This window comes from Astatotilapia calliptera, chromosome 12 (assembly GCF_964374335.1).
Source record: "Astatotilapia calliptera chromosome 12, fAstCal68.1, whole genome shotgun sequence".
NCBI classification, from domain to species: Eukaryota; Metazoa; Chordata; class Actinopteri; order Cichliformes; family Cichlidae; genus Astatotilapia; species Astatotilapia calliptera.
Genome location: NC_137433.1, coordinates 35,324,445 through 35,342,010, shown reverse-complemented (window position 1 = coordinate 35,342,010; position 17,566 = coordinate 35,324,445). Strand labels below are relative to the sequence as shown.

General features: G+C 43.4%; 1 protein-coding gene across 3 annotated transcripts; it reads left to right on the top strand.

The window, feature by feature from the left end:
* Positions 1-7,792: 7,792 nt before the first annotated feature.
* LOC113032921 (sentrin-specific protease 2-like) lies at positions 7,793-17,538 on the top strand. 3 transcript variants are annotated; one of them, XM_026186058.2, is made up of 14 exons: positions 7,793-11,194; positions 11,349-11,420; positions 11,576-11,813; positions 11,988-12,094; positions 12,227-12,395; positions 12,739-13,687; positions 14,618-14,736; positions 14,825-14,947; positions 15,609-15,674; positions 15,796-15,884; positions 16,558-16,663; positions 16,861-16,966; positions 17,115-17,176; positions 17,270-17,538. In XM_026186058.2, the coding sequence occupies exons 7-14, from the start codon at positions 14,719-14,721 to the stop codon at positions 17,360-17,362; spliced, it is 663 nt and encodes a 220-aa protein (XP_026041843.2). In that variant the 5' UTR covers positions 7,793-11,194; positions 11,349-11,420; positions 11,576-11,813; positions 11,988-12,094; positions 12,227-12,395; positions 12,739-13,687; positions 14,618-14,718; the 3' UTR covers positions 17,363-17,538. The 3 variants fall into 2 exon arrangements, 2 of the variants coding, with proteins under 2 accessions (XP_026041843.2, XP_080143576.1); XM_080287450.1 differs by lacking the exons at positions 15,609-15,674; positions 15,796-15,884; positions 16,558-16,663; ... (1 more) ...; positions 17,115-17,176; positions 17,270-17,538 and having other exon boundaries at positions 14,825-15,517.
* Positions 17,539-17,566: the final 28 nt, after the last annotated feature.

Below are 17,566 nucleotides of genomic sequence, written 5' to 3'. Positions count from 1 at the left end.
CTCATAGTTTTTGTCCTCAGGTTTGAAGTGTCTGTGTTGTGCAGCTGGTCTGGTCTGTCTCTAGACAGTTCAGGCTGCACCCACCAGTAAATGGTGGAGGCTCACAGCGACATACTCAACACACAAGTTTCTGAACTCTGCATGAGGGTTTCTCCGACGAAGTGAGGGCCGTGAGGCACAGCTCCCCGTCCCCCGGTGACCCTGCTAGGTCCACCTTCTTAGGGAAACCCTCTGCAGAGGAGCTGACAGAGCCAGGAACTTGTGAGTTGTGTGTGTCCACTCAGGCATCATTCATACTTGTTCTGTAGGCAGTTCCTGTCAGAAGGAGGAGGCACAGCAGGAGCGTCGGGGGGCGGAAGACGGTGCCTCAGTGCCTCTCTCCTTCGGACATTGTTAAAGAAAACCCAACAAATTTATAATTATTTTTATATATTTACATGTAGGTAATGTCCTCAAGTTCTGTATAACCACTTTTTCCTCTCTCTGTGTTTGTTTCTCGTCTGTTGTTGTGTGTGTTTGTGTGTATTTGTCTCTTTCAAACAGGTGCCGGTCCTCACCTCTGCAGTGCTGCCGTCTCCTGTAGCGCTGCATGGTTCTAAGCTAAGTTTCCTTTCCTTTTTCTGTTCTCTTAGATTTGTCTTCAGGTTTGAAGTGTCTGTGTTGTGCAGCTGGTCTGGTCTGTCTCTAGACAGTTCAGGCTGCACCCACCAGGAAATGGTGGAGGCTCACAGCGACATACTCAACACACAAGTTTCTGAACTCTGTATGAGGGTTTCCCCGACAAAGTGAGGGCCGTGAGGCACAGCTCCCCGTCCCCCGGTGACCCTGCTAGGTCCACCTTCTTAGGGAAACCCTCTGCAGAGGAGCTGACAGAGCCAGGAACTTGTGAGTTGTGTGTGTCCACTCAGACATCATTCATACTTGTTCTGTAGGCAGTTCCTGTCAGAAGGAGGAGGCACAGCAGGAGCGTCGGGGGGCGGAAGACGGTGCCTCAGTGCCTCTCTCCTTCTGACATTGTTAAAGAAAACCCAACAAATTTATAATTATTTATATATTTACATGTAGGTAATGTCCTCAAGTTCTGTATAACCACTTTTTCCTCTCTCTGTGTTTGTTTCTCGTCTGTTGTTGTGTGTGTTTGTGTGTATTTGTCTCTTTCAAACAGGTGCCGGTCCTCACCTCTGCAGTGCTGCCGTCTCCTGTAGCGCTGCATGGTTCTAAGCTAAGTTTCCTTTCCTTTTTCTGTTCTCTTAGATTTGTCCTCAGGTTTGAAGTGTCTGTGTTGTGCAGCTGGTCTGGTCTGTCTCTAGACAGTTCAGACTGCACCCACCAGTAAATGGTGGAGGCTCACAGCGACATACTCAACACACAAGTTTCTGAACTCTGCATGAGGGTTTCTCCGACAAAGTGAGGGCCGTGAGGCACAGCTCCCCGTCCCCCGGTGACCCTGCTAGGTCCACCTTCTTAGGGAAACCCTCTGCAGAGGAGCCGACAGAGCCAGGAACTTGTGAGTTGTGTGTGTCCACTCAGGCATCATTCATACTTGTTCTGTAGGCAGTTCCTGTCAGAAGGAGGAGGCACAGCAGGAGCGTCGGGGGGCGGAAGACGGTGCCTCAGTGCCTCTCTCCTTCTGACATTGTTAAAGAAAACCCAACAAATTTATAATTATTTATATATTTACATGTAGGTAATGTCCTCAAGTTCTGTATAACCACTTTTTCCTCTGTCTGTGTTTGTTTCTCGTCTGTTGTTGTGTGTGTTTGTGTGTATTTGTCTCTTTCAAACAGGTGCCAGTCCTCACCTCTGCAGTGCTGCCGTCTCCTGTAGCGCTGCATGGTTCTAAGCTAAGTTTCCTTTCCTTTTTCTGTTCTCATAGTTTTTGTCCTCAGGTTTGAAGTGTCTGTGTTGTGCAGCTGGTCTGGTCTGTCTCTAGACAGTTCAGGCTGCACCCACCAGTAAATGGTGGAGGCTCACAGCGACATACTCAACACACAAGTTTCTGAACTCTGCATGAGGGTTTCTCCGACGAAGTGAGGGCCGTGAGGCACAGCTCCCCGTCCCCCGGTGACCCTGCTAGGTCCACCTTCTTAGGGAAACCCTCTGCAGAGGAGCTGACAGAGCCAGGAACTTGTGAGTTGTGTGTGTCCACTCAGGCATCATTCATGCTTGTTCTGTAGGCAGTTCCTGTCAGAAGGAGGAGGCACAGCAGGAGCGTCGGGCGGCGGAAGACGGTGCCTCAGTGCCTCTCTCCTTCTGACATTGTTAAAGAAAACCCAACAAATTTATAATTATTTATATATTTACATGTAGGTAATGTCCTCAAGTTCTGTATAACCACTTTTTCCTCTGTCTGTGTTTGTTTCTCGTCTGTTGTTGTGTGTGTTTGTGTGTATTTGTCTCTTTCAAACAGGTGCCGGTCCTCACCTCTGCAGTGCTGCCGTCTCCTGTAGCGCTGCATGGTTCTAAGCTAAGTTTCCTTTCCTTTTTCTGTTCTCTTAGTTTTTGTCTTCAGGTTTGAAGTGTCTGTGTTGTGCAGCTGGTCTGGTCTGTCTCTAGACAGTTCAGGCTGCACCCACCAGTAAATGGTGGAGGCTCACAGCGACATACTCAACACACAAGTTTCTGAACTCTGCATGAGGGTTTCTCCGACGAAGTGAGGGCCGTGAGGCACAGCTCCCCGTCCCCCGGTGACCCTGCTAGGTCCACCTTCTTAGGGAAACCCTCTGCAGAGGAGTTGACAGAGCCAGGAACTTGTGAGTTGTGTGTGTCCACTCAGACATCATTCATACTTGTTCTGTAGGCAGTTCCTGTCAGAAGGAGGAGGCACAGCAGGAGCGTCGGGGGGCGGAAGACGGTGCCTCAGTGCCTCTCTCCTTCTGACATTGTTAAAGAAAACCCAACAAATTTATAATTATTTATATATTTACATGTAGGTAATGTCCTCAAGTTCTGTATAACCACTTTTTCCTCTCTCTGTGTTTGTTTCTCGTCTGTTGTTGTGTGTGTTTGTGTGTATTTGTCTCTTTCAAACAGGTGCCAGTCCTCACCTCTGCAGTGCTGCCGTCTCCTGTAGCGCTGCATGGTTCTAAGCTAAGTTTCCTTTCCTTTTTCTGTTCTCATAGTTTTTGTCCTCAGGTTTGAAGTGTCTGTGTTGTGCAGCTGGTCTGGTCTGTCTCTAGACAGTTCAGGCTGCACCCACCAGTAAATGGTGGAGGCTCACAGCGACATACTCAACACACAAGTTTCTGAACTCTGCATGAGGGTTTCTCCGACGAAGTGAGGGCCGTGAGGCACAGCTCCCCGTCCCCCGGTGACCCTGCTAGGTCCACCTTCTTAGGGAAACCCTCTGCAGAGGAGCTGACAGAGCCAGGAACTTGTGAGTTGTGTGTGTCCACTCAGGCATCATTCATGCTTGTTCTGTAGGCAGTTCCTGTCAGAAGGAGGAGGCACAGCAGGAGCGTCGGGGGGCGGAAGACGGTGCCTCAGTGCCTCTCTCCTTCTGACATTGTTAAAGAAAACCCAACAAATTTATAATTATTTATATATTTACATGTAGGTAATGTCCTCAAGTTCTGTATAACCACTTTTTCCTCTGTCTGTGTTTGTTTCTCGTCTGTTGTTGTGTGTGTTTGTGTGTATTTGTCTCTTTCAAACAGGTGCCGGTCCTCACCTCTGCAGTGCTGCCGTCTCCTGTAGCGCTGCATGGTTCTAAGCTAAGTTTCCTTTCCTTTTTCTGTTCTCTTAGTTTTTGTCTTCAGGTTTGAAGTGTCTGTGTTGTGCAGCTGGTCTGGTCTGTCTCTAGACAGTTCAGGCTGCACCCACCAGTAAATGGTGGAGGCTCACAGCGACATACTCAACACACAAGTTTCTGAACTCTGCATGAGGGTTTCTCCGACGAAGTGAGGGCCGTGAGGCACAGCTCCCCGTCCCCCAGTGACCCTGCTAGGTCCACCTTCTTAGGGAAACCCTCTGCAGAGGAGCCGACAGAGCCAGGAACTTGTGAGTTGTGTGTGTCCACTCAGGCATCATTCATACTTGTTCTGTAGGCAGTTCCTGTCAGAAGGAGGAGGCACAGCAGGAGCGTCGGGGGGCGGAAGACGGTGCCTCAGTGCCTCTCTCCTTCTGACATTGTTAAAGAAAACCCAACAAATTTATAATTATTTATATATTTACATGTAGGTAATGTCCTCAAGTTCTGTATAACCACTTTTTCCTCTGTCTGTGTTTGTTTCTCGTCTGTTGTTGTGTGTGTTTGTGTGTATTTGTCTCTTTCAAACAGGTGCCGGTCCTCACCTCTGCAGTGCTGCCGTCTCCTGTAGCGCTGCATGGTTCTAAGCTAAGTTTCCTTTCCTTTTTCTGTTCTCTTAGTTTTTGTCTTTAGGTTTGAAGTGTCTGTGTTGTGTAGCTGGTCTGGTCTGTCTCTAGACAGTTCAGGCTGCACCCACCAGTAAATGGTGGAGGCTCACAGCGACATACTCAACACACAAGTTTCTGAACTCTGCATGAGGGTTTCTCCGACGAAGTGAGGGCCGTGAGGCACAGCTCCCCGTCCCCCGGTGACCCTGCTAGGTCCACCTTCTTAGGGAAACCCTCTGCAGAGGAGCTGACAGAGCCAGGAACTTGTGAGTTGTGTGTGTCCACTCAGACATCATTCATACTTGTTCTGTAGGCAGTTCCTGTCAGAAGGAGGAGGCACAGCAGGAGCGTCGGGGGGCGGAAGACGGTGCCTCAGTGCCTCTCTCCTTCGGACATTGTTAAAGAAAACCCAACAAATTTATAATTATTTTTAAATATTTACATGTAGGTAATGTCCTCAAGTTCTGTATAACCACTTTTTCCTCTCTCTGTGTTTGTTTCTCGTCTGTTGTTGTGTGTGTTTGTGTGTATTTGTCTCTTTCAAACAGGTGCCGGTCCTCACCTCTGCAGTGCTGCCGTCTCCTGTAGCGCTGCATGGTTCTAAGCTAAGTTTCCTTTCCTTTTTCTGTTCTCTTAGTTTTTGTCTTCAGGTTTGAAGTGTCTGTGTTGTGCAGCTGGTCTGGTCTGTCTCTAGACAGTTCAGACTGCACCCACCAGTAAATGGTGGAGGCTCACAGCGACATACTCAACACACAAGTTTCTGAACTCTGCATGAGGGTTTCTCCGACGAAGTGAGGGCCGTGAGGCACAGCTCCCCGTCCCCCGGTGACCCTGCTAGGTCCACCTTCTTAGGGAAACCCTCTGCAGAGGAGCTGACAGAGCCAGGAACTTGTGAGTTGTGTGTGTCCACTCAGGCATCATTCATACTTGTTCTGTAGGCAGTTCCTGTCAGAAGGAGGAGGCACAGCAGGAGCGTCGGGGGGCGGAAGACGGTGCCTCAGTGCCTCTCTCCTTCTGACATTGTTAAAGAAAACCCAACAAATTTATAATTATTTATATATTTACATGTAGGTAATGTCCTCAAGTTCTGTATAACCACTTTTTCCTCTCTCTGTGTTTGTTTCTCGTCTGTTGTTGTGTGTGTTTGTGTGTATTTGTCTCTTTCAAACAGGTGCCGGTCCTCACCTCTGCAGTGCTGCCGTCTCCTGTAGCGCTGCATGGTTCTAAGCTAAGTTTCCTTTCCTTTTTCTGTTCTCTTAGATTTGTCCTCAGGTTTGAAGTGTCTGTGTTGTGCAGCTGGTCTGGTCTGTCTCTAGACAGTTCAGGCTGCACCCACCAGTAAATGGTGGAGGCTCACAGCGACATACTCAACACACAAGTTTTTGAACTCTGCATGAGGGTTTCTCCGACGAAGTGAGGGCCGTGAGGCACAGCTCCCCGTCCCCCAGTGACCCTGCTAGGTCCACCTTCTTAGGGAAACCCTCTGCAGAGGAGCCGACAGAGCCAGGAACTTGTGAGTTGTGTGTGTCCACTCAGACATCATTCATACTTGTTCTGTAGGCAGTTCCTGTCAGAAGGAGGAGGCACAGCAGGAGCGTCGGGGGGCGGAAGACGGTGCCTCAGTGCCTCTCTCCTTCGGACATTGTTAAAGAAAACCCAACAAATTTATAATTATTTTTAAATATTTACATGTAGGTAATGTCCTCAAGTTCTGTATAACCACTTTTTCCTCTCTCTGTGTTTGTTTCTCGTCTGTTGTTGTGTGTGTTTGTGTGTATTTGTCTCTTTCAAACAGGTGCCAGTCCTCACCTCTGCAGTGCTGCCGTCTCCTGTAGCGCTGCATGGTTCTAAGCTAAGTTTCCTTTCCTTTTTCTGTTCTCTTAGTTTTTGTCCTCAGGTTTGAAGTGTCTGTGTTGTGCAGCTGGTCTGGTCTGTCTCTAGACAGTTCAGACTGCACCCACCAGTAAATGGTGGAGGCTCACAGCGACATACTCAACACACAAGTTTCTGAACTCTGCATGAGGGTTTCTCCGACGAAGTGAGGGCCGTGAGGCACAGCTCCCCGTCCCCCAGTGACCCTGCTAGGTCCACCTTCTTAGGGAAACCCTCTGCAGAGGAGCTGACAGAGCCAGGAACTTGTGAGTTGTGTGTGTCCACTCAGGCATCATTCATGCTTGTTCTGTAGGCAGTTCCTGTCAGAAGGAGGAGGCACAGCAGGAGCGTCGGGGGGCGGAAGACGGTGCCTCAGTGCCTCTCTCCTTCTGACATTGTTAAAGAAAACCCAACAAATTTATAATTATTTATATATTTACATGTAGGTAATGTCCTCAAGTTCTGTATAACCACTTTTTCCTCTCTCTGTGTTTGTTTCTCGTCTGTTGTTGTGTGTGTTTGTGTGTATTTGTCTCTTTCAAACAGGTGCCGGTCCTCACCTCTGCAGTGCTGCCGTCTCCTGTAGTGCTGCATGGTTCTAAGCTAAGTTTCCTTTCCTTTTTCTGTTCTCTTAGATTTGTCCTCAGGTTTGAAGTGTCTGTGTTGTGCAGCTGGTCTGGTCTGTCTCTAGACAGTTCAGGCTGCACCCACCAGTAAATGGTGGAGGCTCACAGCGACATACTCAACACACAAGTTTCTGAACTCTGCATGAGGGTTTCTCCGACGAAGTGAGGGCCGTGAGGCACAGCTCCCCGTCCCCCGGTGACCCTGCTAGGTCCACCTTCTTAGGGAAACCCTCTGCAGAGGAGCCGACAGAGCCAGGAACTTGTGAGTTGTGTGTGTCCACTCAGACATCATTCATACTTGTTCTGTAGGCAGTTCCTGTCAGAAGGAGGAGGCACAGCAGGAGCGTCGGGGGGCGGAAGACGGTGCCTCAGTGCCTCTCTCCTTCTGACATTGTTAAAGAAAACCCAACAAATTTATAATTATTTATATATTTACATGTAGGTAATGTCCTCAAGTTCTGTATAACCACTTTTTCCTCTCTCTGTGTTTGTTTCTCGTCTGTGGTTGTGTGTGTTTGTGTGTATTTGTCTCTTTCAAACAGGTGCCGGTCCTCACCTCTGCAGTGCTGCCGTCTCCTGTAGTGCTGCATGGTTCTAAGCTAAGTTTCCTTTCCTTTTTCTGTTCTCTTAGATTTGTCCTCAGGTTTGAAGTGTCTGTGTTGTGCAGCTGGTCTGGTCTGTCTCTAGACAGTTCAGGCTGCACCCACCAGTAAATGGTGGAGGCTCACAGCGACATACTCAACACACAAGTTTCTGAACTCTGCATGAGGGTTTCTCCGACGAAGTGAGGGCCGTGAGGCACAGCTCCCCGTCCCCCAGTGACCCTGCTAGGTCCACCTTCTTAGGGAAACCCTCTGCAGAGGAGCCGACAGAGCCAGGAACTTGTGAGTTGTGTGTGTCCACTCAGACATCATTCATACTTGTTCTGTAGGCAGTTCCTGTCAGAAGGAGGAGGCACAGCAGGAGCGTCGGGGGGCGGAAGACGGTGCCTCAGTGCCTCTCTCCTTCTGACATTGTTAAAGAAAACCCAACAAATTTATAATTATTTATATATTTACATGTAGGTAATGTCCTCAAGTTCTGTATAACTACTTTTTCCTCTGTCTGTGTTTGTTTCTCGTCTGTTGTTGTGTGTGTTTGTGTGTATTTGTCTCTTTCAAACAGGTGCCGGTCCTCACCTCTGCAGTGCTGCCGTCTCCTGTAGCGCTGCATGGTTCTAAGCTAAGTTTCCTTTCCTTTTTCTGTTCTCTTAGTTTTTGTCTTCAGGTTTGAAGTGTCTGTGTTGTGCAGCTGGTCTGGTCTGTCTCTAGACAGTTCAGGCTGCACCCACCAGTAAATGGTGGAGGCTCACAGCGACATACTCAACACACAAGTTTCTGAACTCTGCATGAGGGTTTCTCCGACGAAGTGAGGGCCGTGAGGCACAGCTCCCCGTCCCCCGGTGACCCTGCTAGGTCCACCTTCTTAGGGAAACCCTCTGCAGAGGAGCCGACAGAGCCAGGAACTTGTGAGTTGTGTGTGTCCACTCAGACATCATTCATACTTGTTCTGTAGGCAGTTCCTGTCAGAAGGAGGAGGCACAGCAGGAGCGTCGGGGGGCGGAAGACGGTGCCTCAGTGCCTCTCTCCTTCGGACATTGTTAAAGAAAACCCAACAAATTTATAATTATTTTTAAATATTTACATGTAGGTAATGTCCTCAAGTTCTGTATAACCACTTTTTCCTCTCTCTGTGTTTGTTTCTCGTCTGTTGTTGTGTGTGTTTGTGTGTATTTGTCTCTTTCAAACAGGTGCCGGTCCTCACCTCTGCAGTGCTGCCGTCTCCTGTAGCGCTGCATGGTTCTAAGCTAAGTTTCCTTTCCTTTTTCTGTTCTCTTAGATTTGTCCTCAGGTTTGAAGTGTCTGTGTTGTGCAGCTGGTCTGGTCTGTCTCTAGACAGTTCAGACTGCACCCACCAGTAAATGGTGGAGGCTCACAGCGACATACTCAACACACAAGTTTCTGAACTCTGCATGAGGGTTTCTCCGACAAAGTGAGGGCCGTGAGGCACAGCTCCCCGTCCCCCGGTGACCCTGCTAGGTCCACCTTCTTAGGGAAACCCTCTGCAGAGGAGCCGACAGAGCCAGGAACTTGTGAGTTGTGTGTGTCCACTCAGGCATCATTCATGCTTGTTCTGTAGGCAGTTCCTGTCAGAAGGAGGAGGCACAGCAGGAGCGTCGGGGGGCGGAAGACGGTGCCTCAGTGCCTCTCTCCTTCTGACATTGTTAAAGAAAACCCAACAAATTTATAATTATTTATATATTTACATGTAGGTAATGTCCTCAAGTTCTGTATAACCACTTTTTCCTCTCTCTGTGTTTGTTTCTCGTCTGTTGTTGTGTGTGTTTGTGTGTATTTGTCTCTTTCAAACAGGTGCCGGTCCTCACCTCTGCAGTGCTGCCGTCTCCTGTAGCGCTGCATGGTTCTAAGCTAAGTTTCCTTTCCTTTTTCTGTTCTCTTAGTTTTTGTCTTCAGGTTTGAAGTGTCTGTGTTGTGCAGCTGGTCTGGTCTGTCTCTAGACAGTTCAGGCTGCACCCACCAGTAAATGGTGGAGGCTCACAGCGACATACTCAACACACAAGTTTCTGAACTCTGCATGAGGGTTTCTCCGACGAAGTGAGGGCCGTGAGGCACAGCTCCCCGTCCCCCGGTGACCCTGCTAGGTCCACCTTCTTAGGGAAACCCTCTGCAGAGGAGCCGACAGAGCCAGGAACTTGTGAGTTGTGTGTGTCCACTCAGACATCATTCATACTTGTTCTGTAGGCAGTTCCTGTCAGAAGGAGGAGGCACAGCAGGAGCGTCGGGGGGCGGAAGACGGTGCCTCAGTGCCTCTCTCCTTCGGACATTGTTAAAGAAAACCCAACAAATTTATAATTATTTATAGATTTACATGTAGGTAATGTCCTCAAGTTCTGTATAACCACTTTTTCCTCTCTCTGTGTTTGTTTCTCGTCTGTTGTTGTGTGTGTTTGTGTGTATTTGTCTCTTTCAAACAGGTGCCGGTCCTCACCTCTGCAGTGCTGCCGTCTCCTGTAGCGCTGCATGGTTCTAATCTAAGTTTCCTTTCCTTTTTCTGTTCTCTTAGATTTGTCCTCAGGTTTGAAGTGTCTGTGTTGTGCAGCTGGTCTGGTCTGTCTCTAGACAGTTCAGGCTGCACCCACCAGGAAATGGTGGAGGCTCACAGCGACATACTCAACACACAAGTTTCTGAACTCTGCATGAGGGTTTCTCCGACGAAGTGAGGGCCGTGAGGCACAGCTCCCCGTCCCCCGGTGACCCTGCTAGGTCCACCTTCTTAGGGAAACCCTCTGCAGAGGAGCCGACAGAGCCAGGAACTTGTGAGTTGTGTGTGTCCACTCAGGCATCATTCATGCTTGTTCTGTAGGCAGTTCCTGTCAGAAGGAGGAGGCACAGCAGGAGCGTCGGGGGGCGGAAGACGGTGCCTCAGTGCCTCTCTCCTTCTGACATTGTTAATACATATACAATGGCGTAATGTGTAGTCTTAATTTGCACTAACCGATTTAATTAGCTTGACCTTTCTTTGACCTAGTTAACCCCGGTTAATTGGCACATGTGCGTTTATTAAAGTAAAAGTTTTAAGGTTTGCTATTAATTAGACAGCGTTAACTAAGAACTGTTTTTGTCTTTTTATAGCTTAACTACAATATATTACGTCGTAATTACTTTTGGATTGGTATGTGCCACACCCTTTTACGCAGGTGTACCCACTGTTATTTAAATTACATATGTGGAAAATTACTGACAGCAGGAAATTTGGAATTAAACTACTTCGAATTGATATTTGCATTAAAAATAAATCCATTATATCTGAAGGCCATTAGTCATAATGACTTTACACACCCATCACTTTTTTTAGTATCAGTAATACAGTCTTGTGTGTGGCATAATCTTTTTGGTTTCTGAAGTAGTCATACTGTCATAAATATAGATAACCAGTCCAATAGTCACCCCAAAATTATATCACATACATAATTGATTCATTACATTCAAGATGTATTGTCATGACTTTTACCACATATAGACCTGTCGTGGTTTAAACAGGTATAATAAACTTTTCTATTTTCTTGTTTCTGTTTAGGGGAGCAGCTGTTTTACTGGCGCTACAAAGGCACAGACAAAACCATAAAGACAACGGTAGTCTGTGGGGCTGATGAGGCAAACACAATTTTTTCAGATTTTCATGTCAGTCCTACTGGGGCCCATTGCGGGCAAACAAAAACAAGAGAAGCCATTTCAAAGCGGTTCTACTGGCCAGGGATGTCAGTGGACATCAACAATTGGGTGGGTACTCCAAAACAAACTCTATGTAATTCGACTACTGCTAAATTATTTTAAGAGGAACACAGCAATGTTTCTGTATCTCTCAAAATAAGTTATGTAAACCTTGATCATCAACTATTGTGTTTGTTATTGAATTGCTTTTATTTTTGATTAGGTTTCACAGTGCGCACTTTGCCAGGCAAGTGCTGCAACAATTAAAAAACCAGCAGAATACATTCCGATAAAGGTTAGTCATCGACCATAGCAAATAATCACATTTAATCACACAATGTTTTCATTGCTTAGAAACCTACTGATTATATACTTGAAAAAATTATAACAGTAGACTAGCATTCTGTGTAATTTCAGTATTATTAACTTAACTATGATTTTCTTTTTAAGGTCTCTCAGCCATTTGAACTGGTTGGGATGGACCTCATTGGAAAACCTACTGAAACTAACAATGGACATCAATACATACGTGTTTTGATTTATTATTTTACAAAATGGCCACAAGCATACCCTTTAAAGTCAAAATCAGCCGGGGAAGTGACAAACTGTCTCATAAAATTCGTCCACCAGTTCGAAGCCCCGAAAAGGATTTTTACTGACTTACCAAGGCAAAGAATTTGTCAATTCTGTAAGTACTTTAGTCTTTGGCAAAAATATGTGAACTCATATTTGAATAATTTTTTGAAAATGGTTAATTTTCTGGTCTTTATAAATCTGTTGTTGAGATATTAGTATGACAGCTGTTTATTTAAATTCTTATTGTAATGTGCTTATAGCCAGTGTATATAACTTTCTTTTGCAGCTCAACAAAAGGGTTTGCGGACTGTTAAAAATTAAAAGAAGCCTCTGCTCCCCTTATCACCCTCAAACGAATGGGCTGGTGGAGAAAATGAATGGCACCATCCAGAGGTAAATTCTTGGAGTACATGTTATACATTTATGGGGGTTCCCTTCAAACAAAACATTAATGCATGACATTAAACTATTAAAAAATGTAAATGATCTTTCATATGAATGTCTTCTATGTGCTTTCATTGTCAGAGCCCTGTGTAAAGTCGTTGGCAACCAACCAGAAATGTGGGATGAGTACCTGGATGCTGTAATGTTTGGACTCAGAACTAAAAAACAAGTGACCACCAAATACTCGCCTTATTACCTAATGTTTGGCAGAGAGGCTCGCTATCCTTCCGAAATCCCAGAAGAGTTCATGGTATGTCTTTTTGTCTGTGACAAACTACACGGAAATCCCACACAACGAAACTTTTTTAGTTTTTGAGACGCAGGCAGATCAGTTTCAATGGATGCTATGTCACCGCCATAAAAGGACAACAACACTGAATATTTCTATGGATTGTTCCACCCCTTAATAACAGTTTTCTTCATGTCCAATCAATTCCAGGATACACTGAAGCTTTGCCAGAAATACATTGTGTCTTAAAACCTTACCAAAGACACTTAATGTAAATTTTCACTGTATTTCTCAGTTCTTTTATGTATTATCTGTGTATCGTACACAAATTATAGTAATGATAGACATGTCTTTTGATTCAAAGGTTGATGAGACTGTGGAAGACATTGTGGGGCAGGAGGAGGTGTCGGAAGACATTCAAAAGCATCAAAAACTGTTGGAACTGGTGAAGGACAACGTGGTCAAAGCTCAGGAAAAAACAAGGGGCAAAATAAAAATGATGAAGAGAGATGTCGTCTTCAAAGTTGGTGACAAAGTTTTAAGAGCTAACATAAGAAGCCAGCAGAGGAAAGGGGGGAAACTTGAAGCAAACTTTTTAGGCCCTTACATTATTACAGCAATCCAAGGTAAAAGTGCAGATCTTCAGGATTCCAATGGGACAATCATTCCAAAAGTAAATATTGACCAACTAAAGTTAAGCAAAGACAGCATGCCAAGAGTGCCACACCGGGGTTTAAAGAAAACAGCAGCCACATTACTAACAGCACAACCAGATCCAGCAGCACCAGCATCTGCTCTAGCTTCACAGGCTACAGCAGCACCAGTGGCGGTAGCACCAGCACCTCCTCCTAAAGCTACACAGGCTACAGCACCAATGGCATCACTTACATCACTACCAGTTCAAACACAACATCCATCTCCAGTTCCACAAGGTATACCAATAACGGTATCAGAACCAGAGTCAGGAGCAACAGCACAGAAAGTGAACGAACCACCAGAACCAGCCACAAGTGCTACAGCACCAGAACACGCTACAGCTCTACAAACCGAATCCAAAACAGCAGCCGACCCAGCCTCAAAGACCATAACAGCAGACCAGGCCTCACAGACCACAACGGCAGCAGACCAGGCCTCACAGACCACAACAGCAGCAGACCAGGCCTCACAGACCACAACGGCAGACCCGACCACAACAGCAGACCCAGCCTCACAGACCACAGCTCCAAATGCTACAACCACACAAGCCTCAGGTCCACAGATTACAGCCCAGCAATCTACAGCACAAACCATAGAACCAACAGTTGCAGAGAAATGTAAATAAATATACTATTTTTTTATTTTTAAAAAAAGGACTTTTGTTCCTATGACAGTGTTTGTTTCAGTACTCTGTAGATCATGGCATAGGAAATTTTACACCTTTAAAAAGATTTTGTTAGGTATATTTCCTAACAGAATATTTAAATTTAACAATATGTTAATGCTTTAAAAAAACATTCATGGGGCAAAACATTATAGAAAACTTGTAAAAGGATGTAAGCCACATGTGTAAAATTACACAAATGAAAAAGTGAGTCCTTCAAAACTGTGAATCTTTCTTTTGTTGTTGTGTAACCCAGAATGTTCATGATTGATATTGTACATCTGATGTACACTAAGAGTGAAAAGTTTGGACACACCTTCATTTTAATGTTGCTTCTTAATTTCCTTGTCTATTTTGTAGATTCATTGTTGATTAGAACTCGAGGCATCAAAACTATGAATGGACACATATGGAGCACTAACCCTAACACAAATGATGTAGTAAACCAAAAAGTATGAAAGAACCAAAAATATTTTTTATATCTTAGATTCTTCAAATTAGCCATGTAGCTTCAACTAAACATAATTTTAAAAAATTGTTGTAATAGGTGTTTCTGCTGGAAAAAAGATATGATAGGGGGCAAGAGCATTTCTATTGCTATGTATTTAAATTTCTTTTCTTTTATTAATATGAATTTATTTAAATTTCTTTGTAGAACATTGCAAGTGTAACTTTACCCCCAAATAAAAGCAAATTTAAGTTCTCCTTTTTTTTTTTTTACAAAATACAATGTTAAACCATGTGCCCATTTTATCAGCGTCTTAAAAGTATTTACCCTGAAACACGTCTTTTGTCAGACAACTACATAAGAAATTATGCATTTGAAATTTTGATTTACATTTAGTCCTGCTGACTTATCTCTTTTTCTCATTACTTTTTGTAGATATAATGGATGCCTGGGCTGGAAAGAGTCCTCACATTCTACTCTCCAGAATTGGTGCTTACAAATTATTCTAGTGGGATATCCAACAAATTGGTCCAGACATGGAGTTGGAAAGTGAGGTACAGTGATCTTTACTGACAACAATGCAACTATCAGTGTTTTATTCATTGACAACAGTTAACAAATGTTTACATTTTGTATTCGCAGTCTATTAATGCATATCTTGCGATCATGGTGAGACAATGCAATCGTCATAATTCAGCAAAAGCAGCATTCATTGATTCATTTTCAATGACTGCCATTTGGAAGAGAAAAGCTCCAAGACTCAAGGTAGGTATCTCTAGAAAGAATCTTGTGTGTATTGTTTAAGTATCTCAGATCATATCCACATCCAGATTTAGATTGGATAACAGCTTATGCAGAAAGAATGAATTGAGACTGGGGTTAGTAGATGTGGATAGTTTATTAGACTTGACAGTTCTCTTTTGTTCTCTGCTTGTCTGGTTTCCTCCTCTTTTTGTACACACTCCAATCAATGCTTGATTTGAGATTTTCAAACATTTGGGCTAATATCTCTTTTGAAATCATCAACACTGCTTCATCTCTTTAATAGGTACCTTTTTATTATCAAGTGATTCATACGTCACTGTTAAAGAGGCTTAAGAAAGCATTAAACATTATTCTGCAGATGGTAAAAGGATCGCATTGAAAATGATTGAAAATGAACTCCATGTCCAAAAAAAATCCTTAGAAAGACCTTTATTAGTCTTGGAGGAAGTAATGTGCAAAACCACTTATAAAAAATATAAGATAGTCCAGCTTCTTGCACAGGTTAAAGAAATGAGGGGTGAATCATGGCTGTCGCAGAGTACTTTATAAGTGGATGATATATAATATATCATAAATTGCTTTAATAAAAAAGGACTCTAAACAACATGTTATTGCATTTCTTTCTGAAGTGAATATTTTTATTGTTTTGTTTCAATTTAAGAGCAAACCCATGGAGCATGAAGTCATTCTGGGAATTGTAAATGAACATCATCACTGGACATTAGTGGTAAAAAAATAATTGCATTTACAATATTCATCAAATCAGTTTTATAAGACAAATGCATGGCATGCAGATAATCTTAAGTCTTGAATTATTACATGTAATTCTCCACATAATTTTACTGTAGGTCATTTACCCACAAGAAAAGAAGTCACTCTATCTTGATCCACTCGGAGAAACTAAACAAGGTATCCAAAATTGTTTGGAATCAACAAGGTAAGGATAAATGTTGAAATTTATTTTGACCCTTTATTAAACGCTTTGTTGCTGTTGTTATTTTTGTGTTTATTATGACAATTATAAGTATGATGTCAATCAAAAAAAATTAAAAAAAAATTGGCACTCAAAATTAAAAAAATAGCAGCAACAGGTTTGAATTTTTGTGTTGGCCTTCTGATATTGTGGTGTTATGGGTTAATTTTGCCTTTACAGAGAAGTCTCCCCATGTTTCAATGTTTATTTGAGGACCTGATGTCTGTATGAGATGATGTTTTTACATTAGAAAATATAGCACGGGGAGAATAATGTTTAGTAGTCGCATAAAGTGTTGCGGAGGTTTAGCACTAAAACATCAGACAAATGTCTAAAATAATTTCACATAGGTTATACATGTGTGAATTTCATCTTTGCTCCTCCTCCACATCTCTTCAAAGTGTACTGTGTAAGTGATTGATTTTTATATCATGGGCGGAAACGGGAAAAAAAAAGCACAAGTAATTGTCCACGGAAATGCGTTGTAGACTTTTAAAAAGTAATGATTTTAACAAAACAGTGTGGTCAGTTCTTAACTTGATGTTCAACAGACACTTAAGCTCTCCATACTGTTCACCTTCTTGTGTCACCAAAATTTTAAAACATGTTATTTGTTTTTATTGTACTTATCTTTCAGGGCATTCATGCGAAAAAAAGGATGCAACGTCTCAAGATGGACTTGTGACACAGTCAAACACCCAAAACAAGTGGACGCTACCTCATGTGGAGTCTTTGCATTGAAAGTACGAGTCTTAACCGAAATACATACATATATACGAGAATATTGGAAATGTTGTGTTGTAATAAATGTTAATGACAGGAAAAGGAATATAAGATAATTACACAATAAAAGAAAGAAATTGATTCACAGGAAACAAATTACTATAAAATAACATTTACGATATTAGCCTATTTAGTCATCTTAGAATCTCTTTTTCAGTTTGCTGAAAAGATCTTGCGAAAAGAGTCAATAGACTTTCCGTCTACAAAAAAGGCCATAAACACACACAGGCTGCAAATTGCCACCACTCTTCTCCTAGAGACAGGTAACTCATTTTCCACCATTCAATGTTCTCACATCATGAATATTTTCATCATGATGGCTGTAGAAACAAACCATATAGTTGTTTGAATGAAGTAATAAGTGCAGTAGGTAGTATACTCTATGTGCTATTTTTTCACTTTTTAAAACAGATGACTTGACAAACATCTGTCATTTCTGCGGGGAAGAAAAGCATGAAACTGACAACAAATGGGTAATGACATCAAGAAAGACTGCTAAATGTTATGATCAATTCCCATAAATGAAATTTTAACATTGGGATTTGTAATTATTTATTTTTTTACAGATTCAGTTTGAGATGTGTTTGCAGTGGTTCCACCAGCTCTGCGTGAAAAGCCCACCACCAGAAGATGTGTTTATTTGTCTCGCTTGTACATAGTTGACACTAAAGGTCCACAGCTAGTGTTCTTATGACACACATTGTCGAGAACACATATCTACATATATAGATGTTAAATTAAGAAGTCTAAAAAAACCAAATGGTCTCCAAAGTTACTGTAGTTATTAGTTATACTGTTATTTATTTTGCAAATAAACTCTTTCGTGATAGCAAAACCAAGGTGCATTATTGATGGGGGGGGCA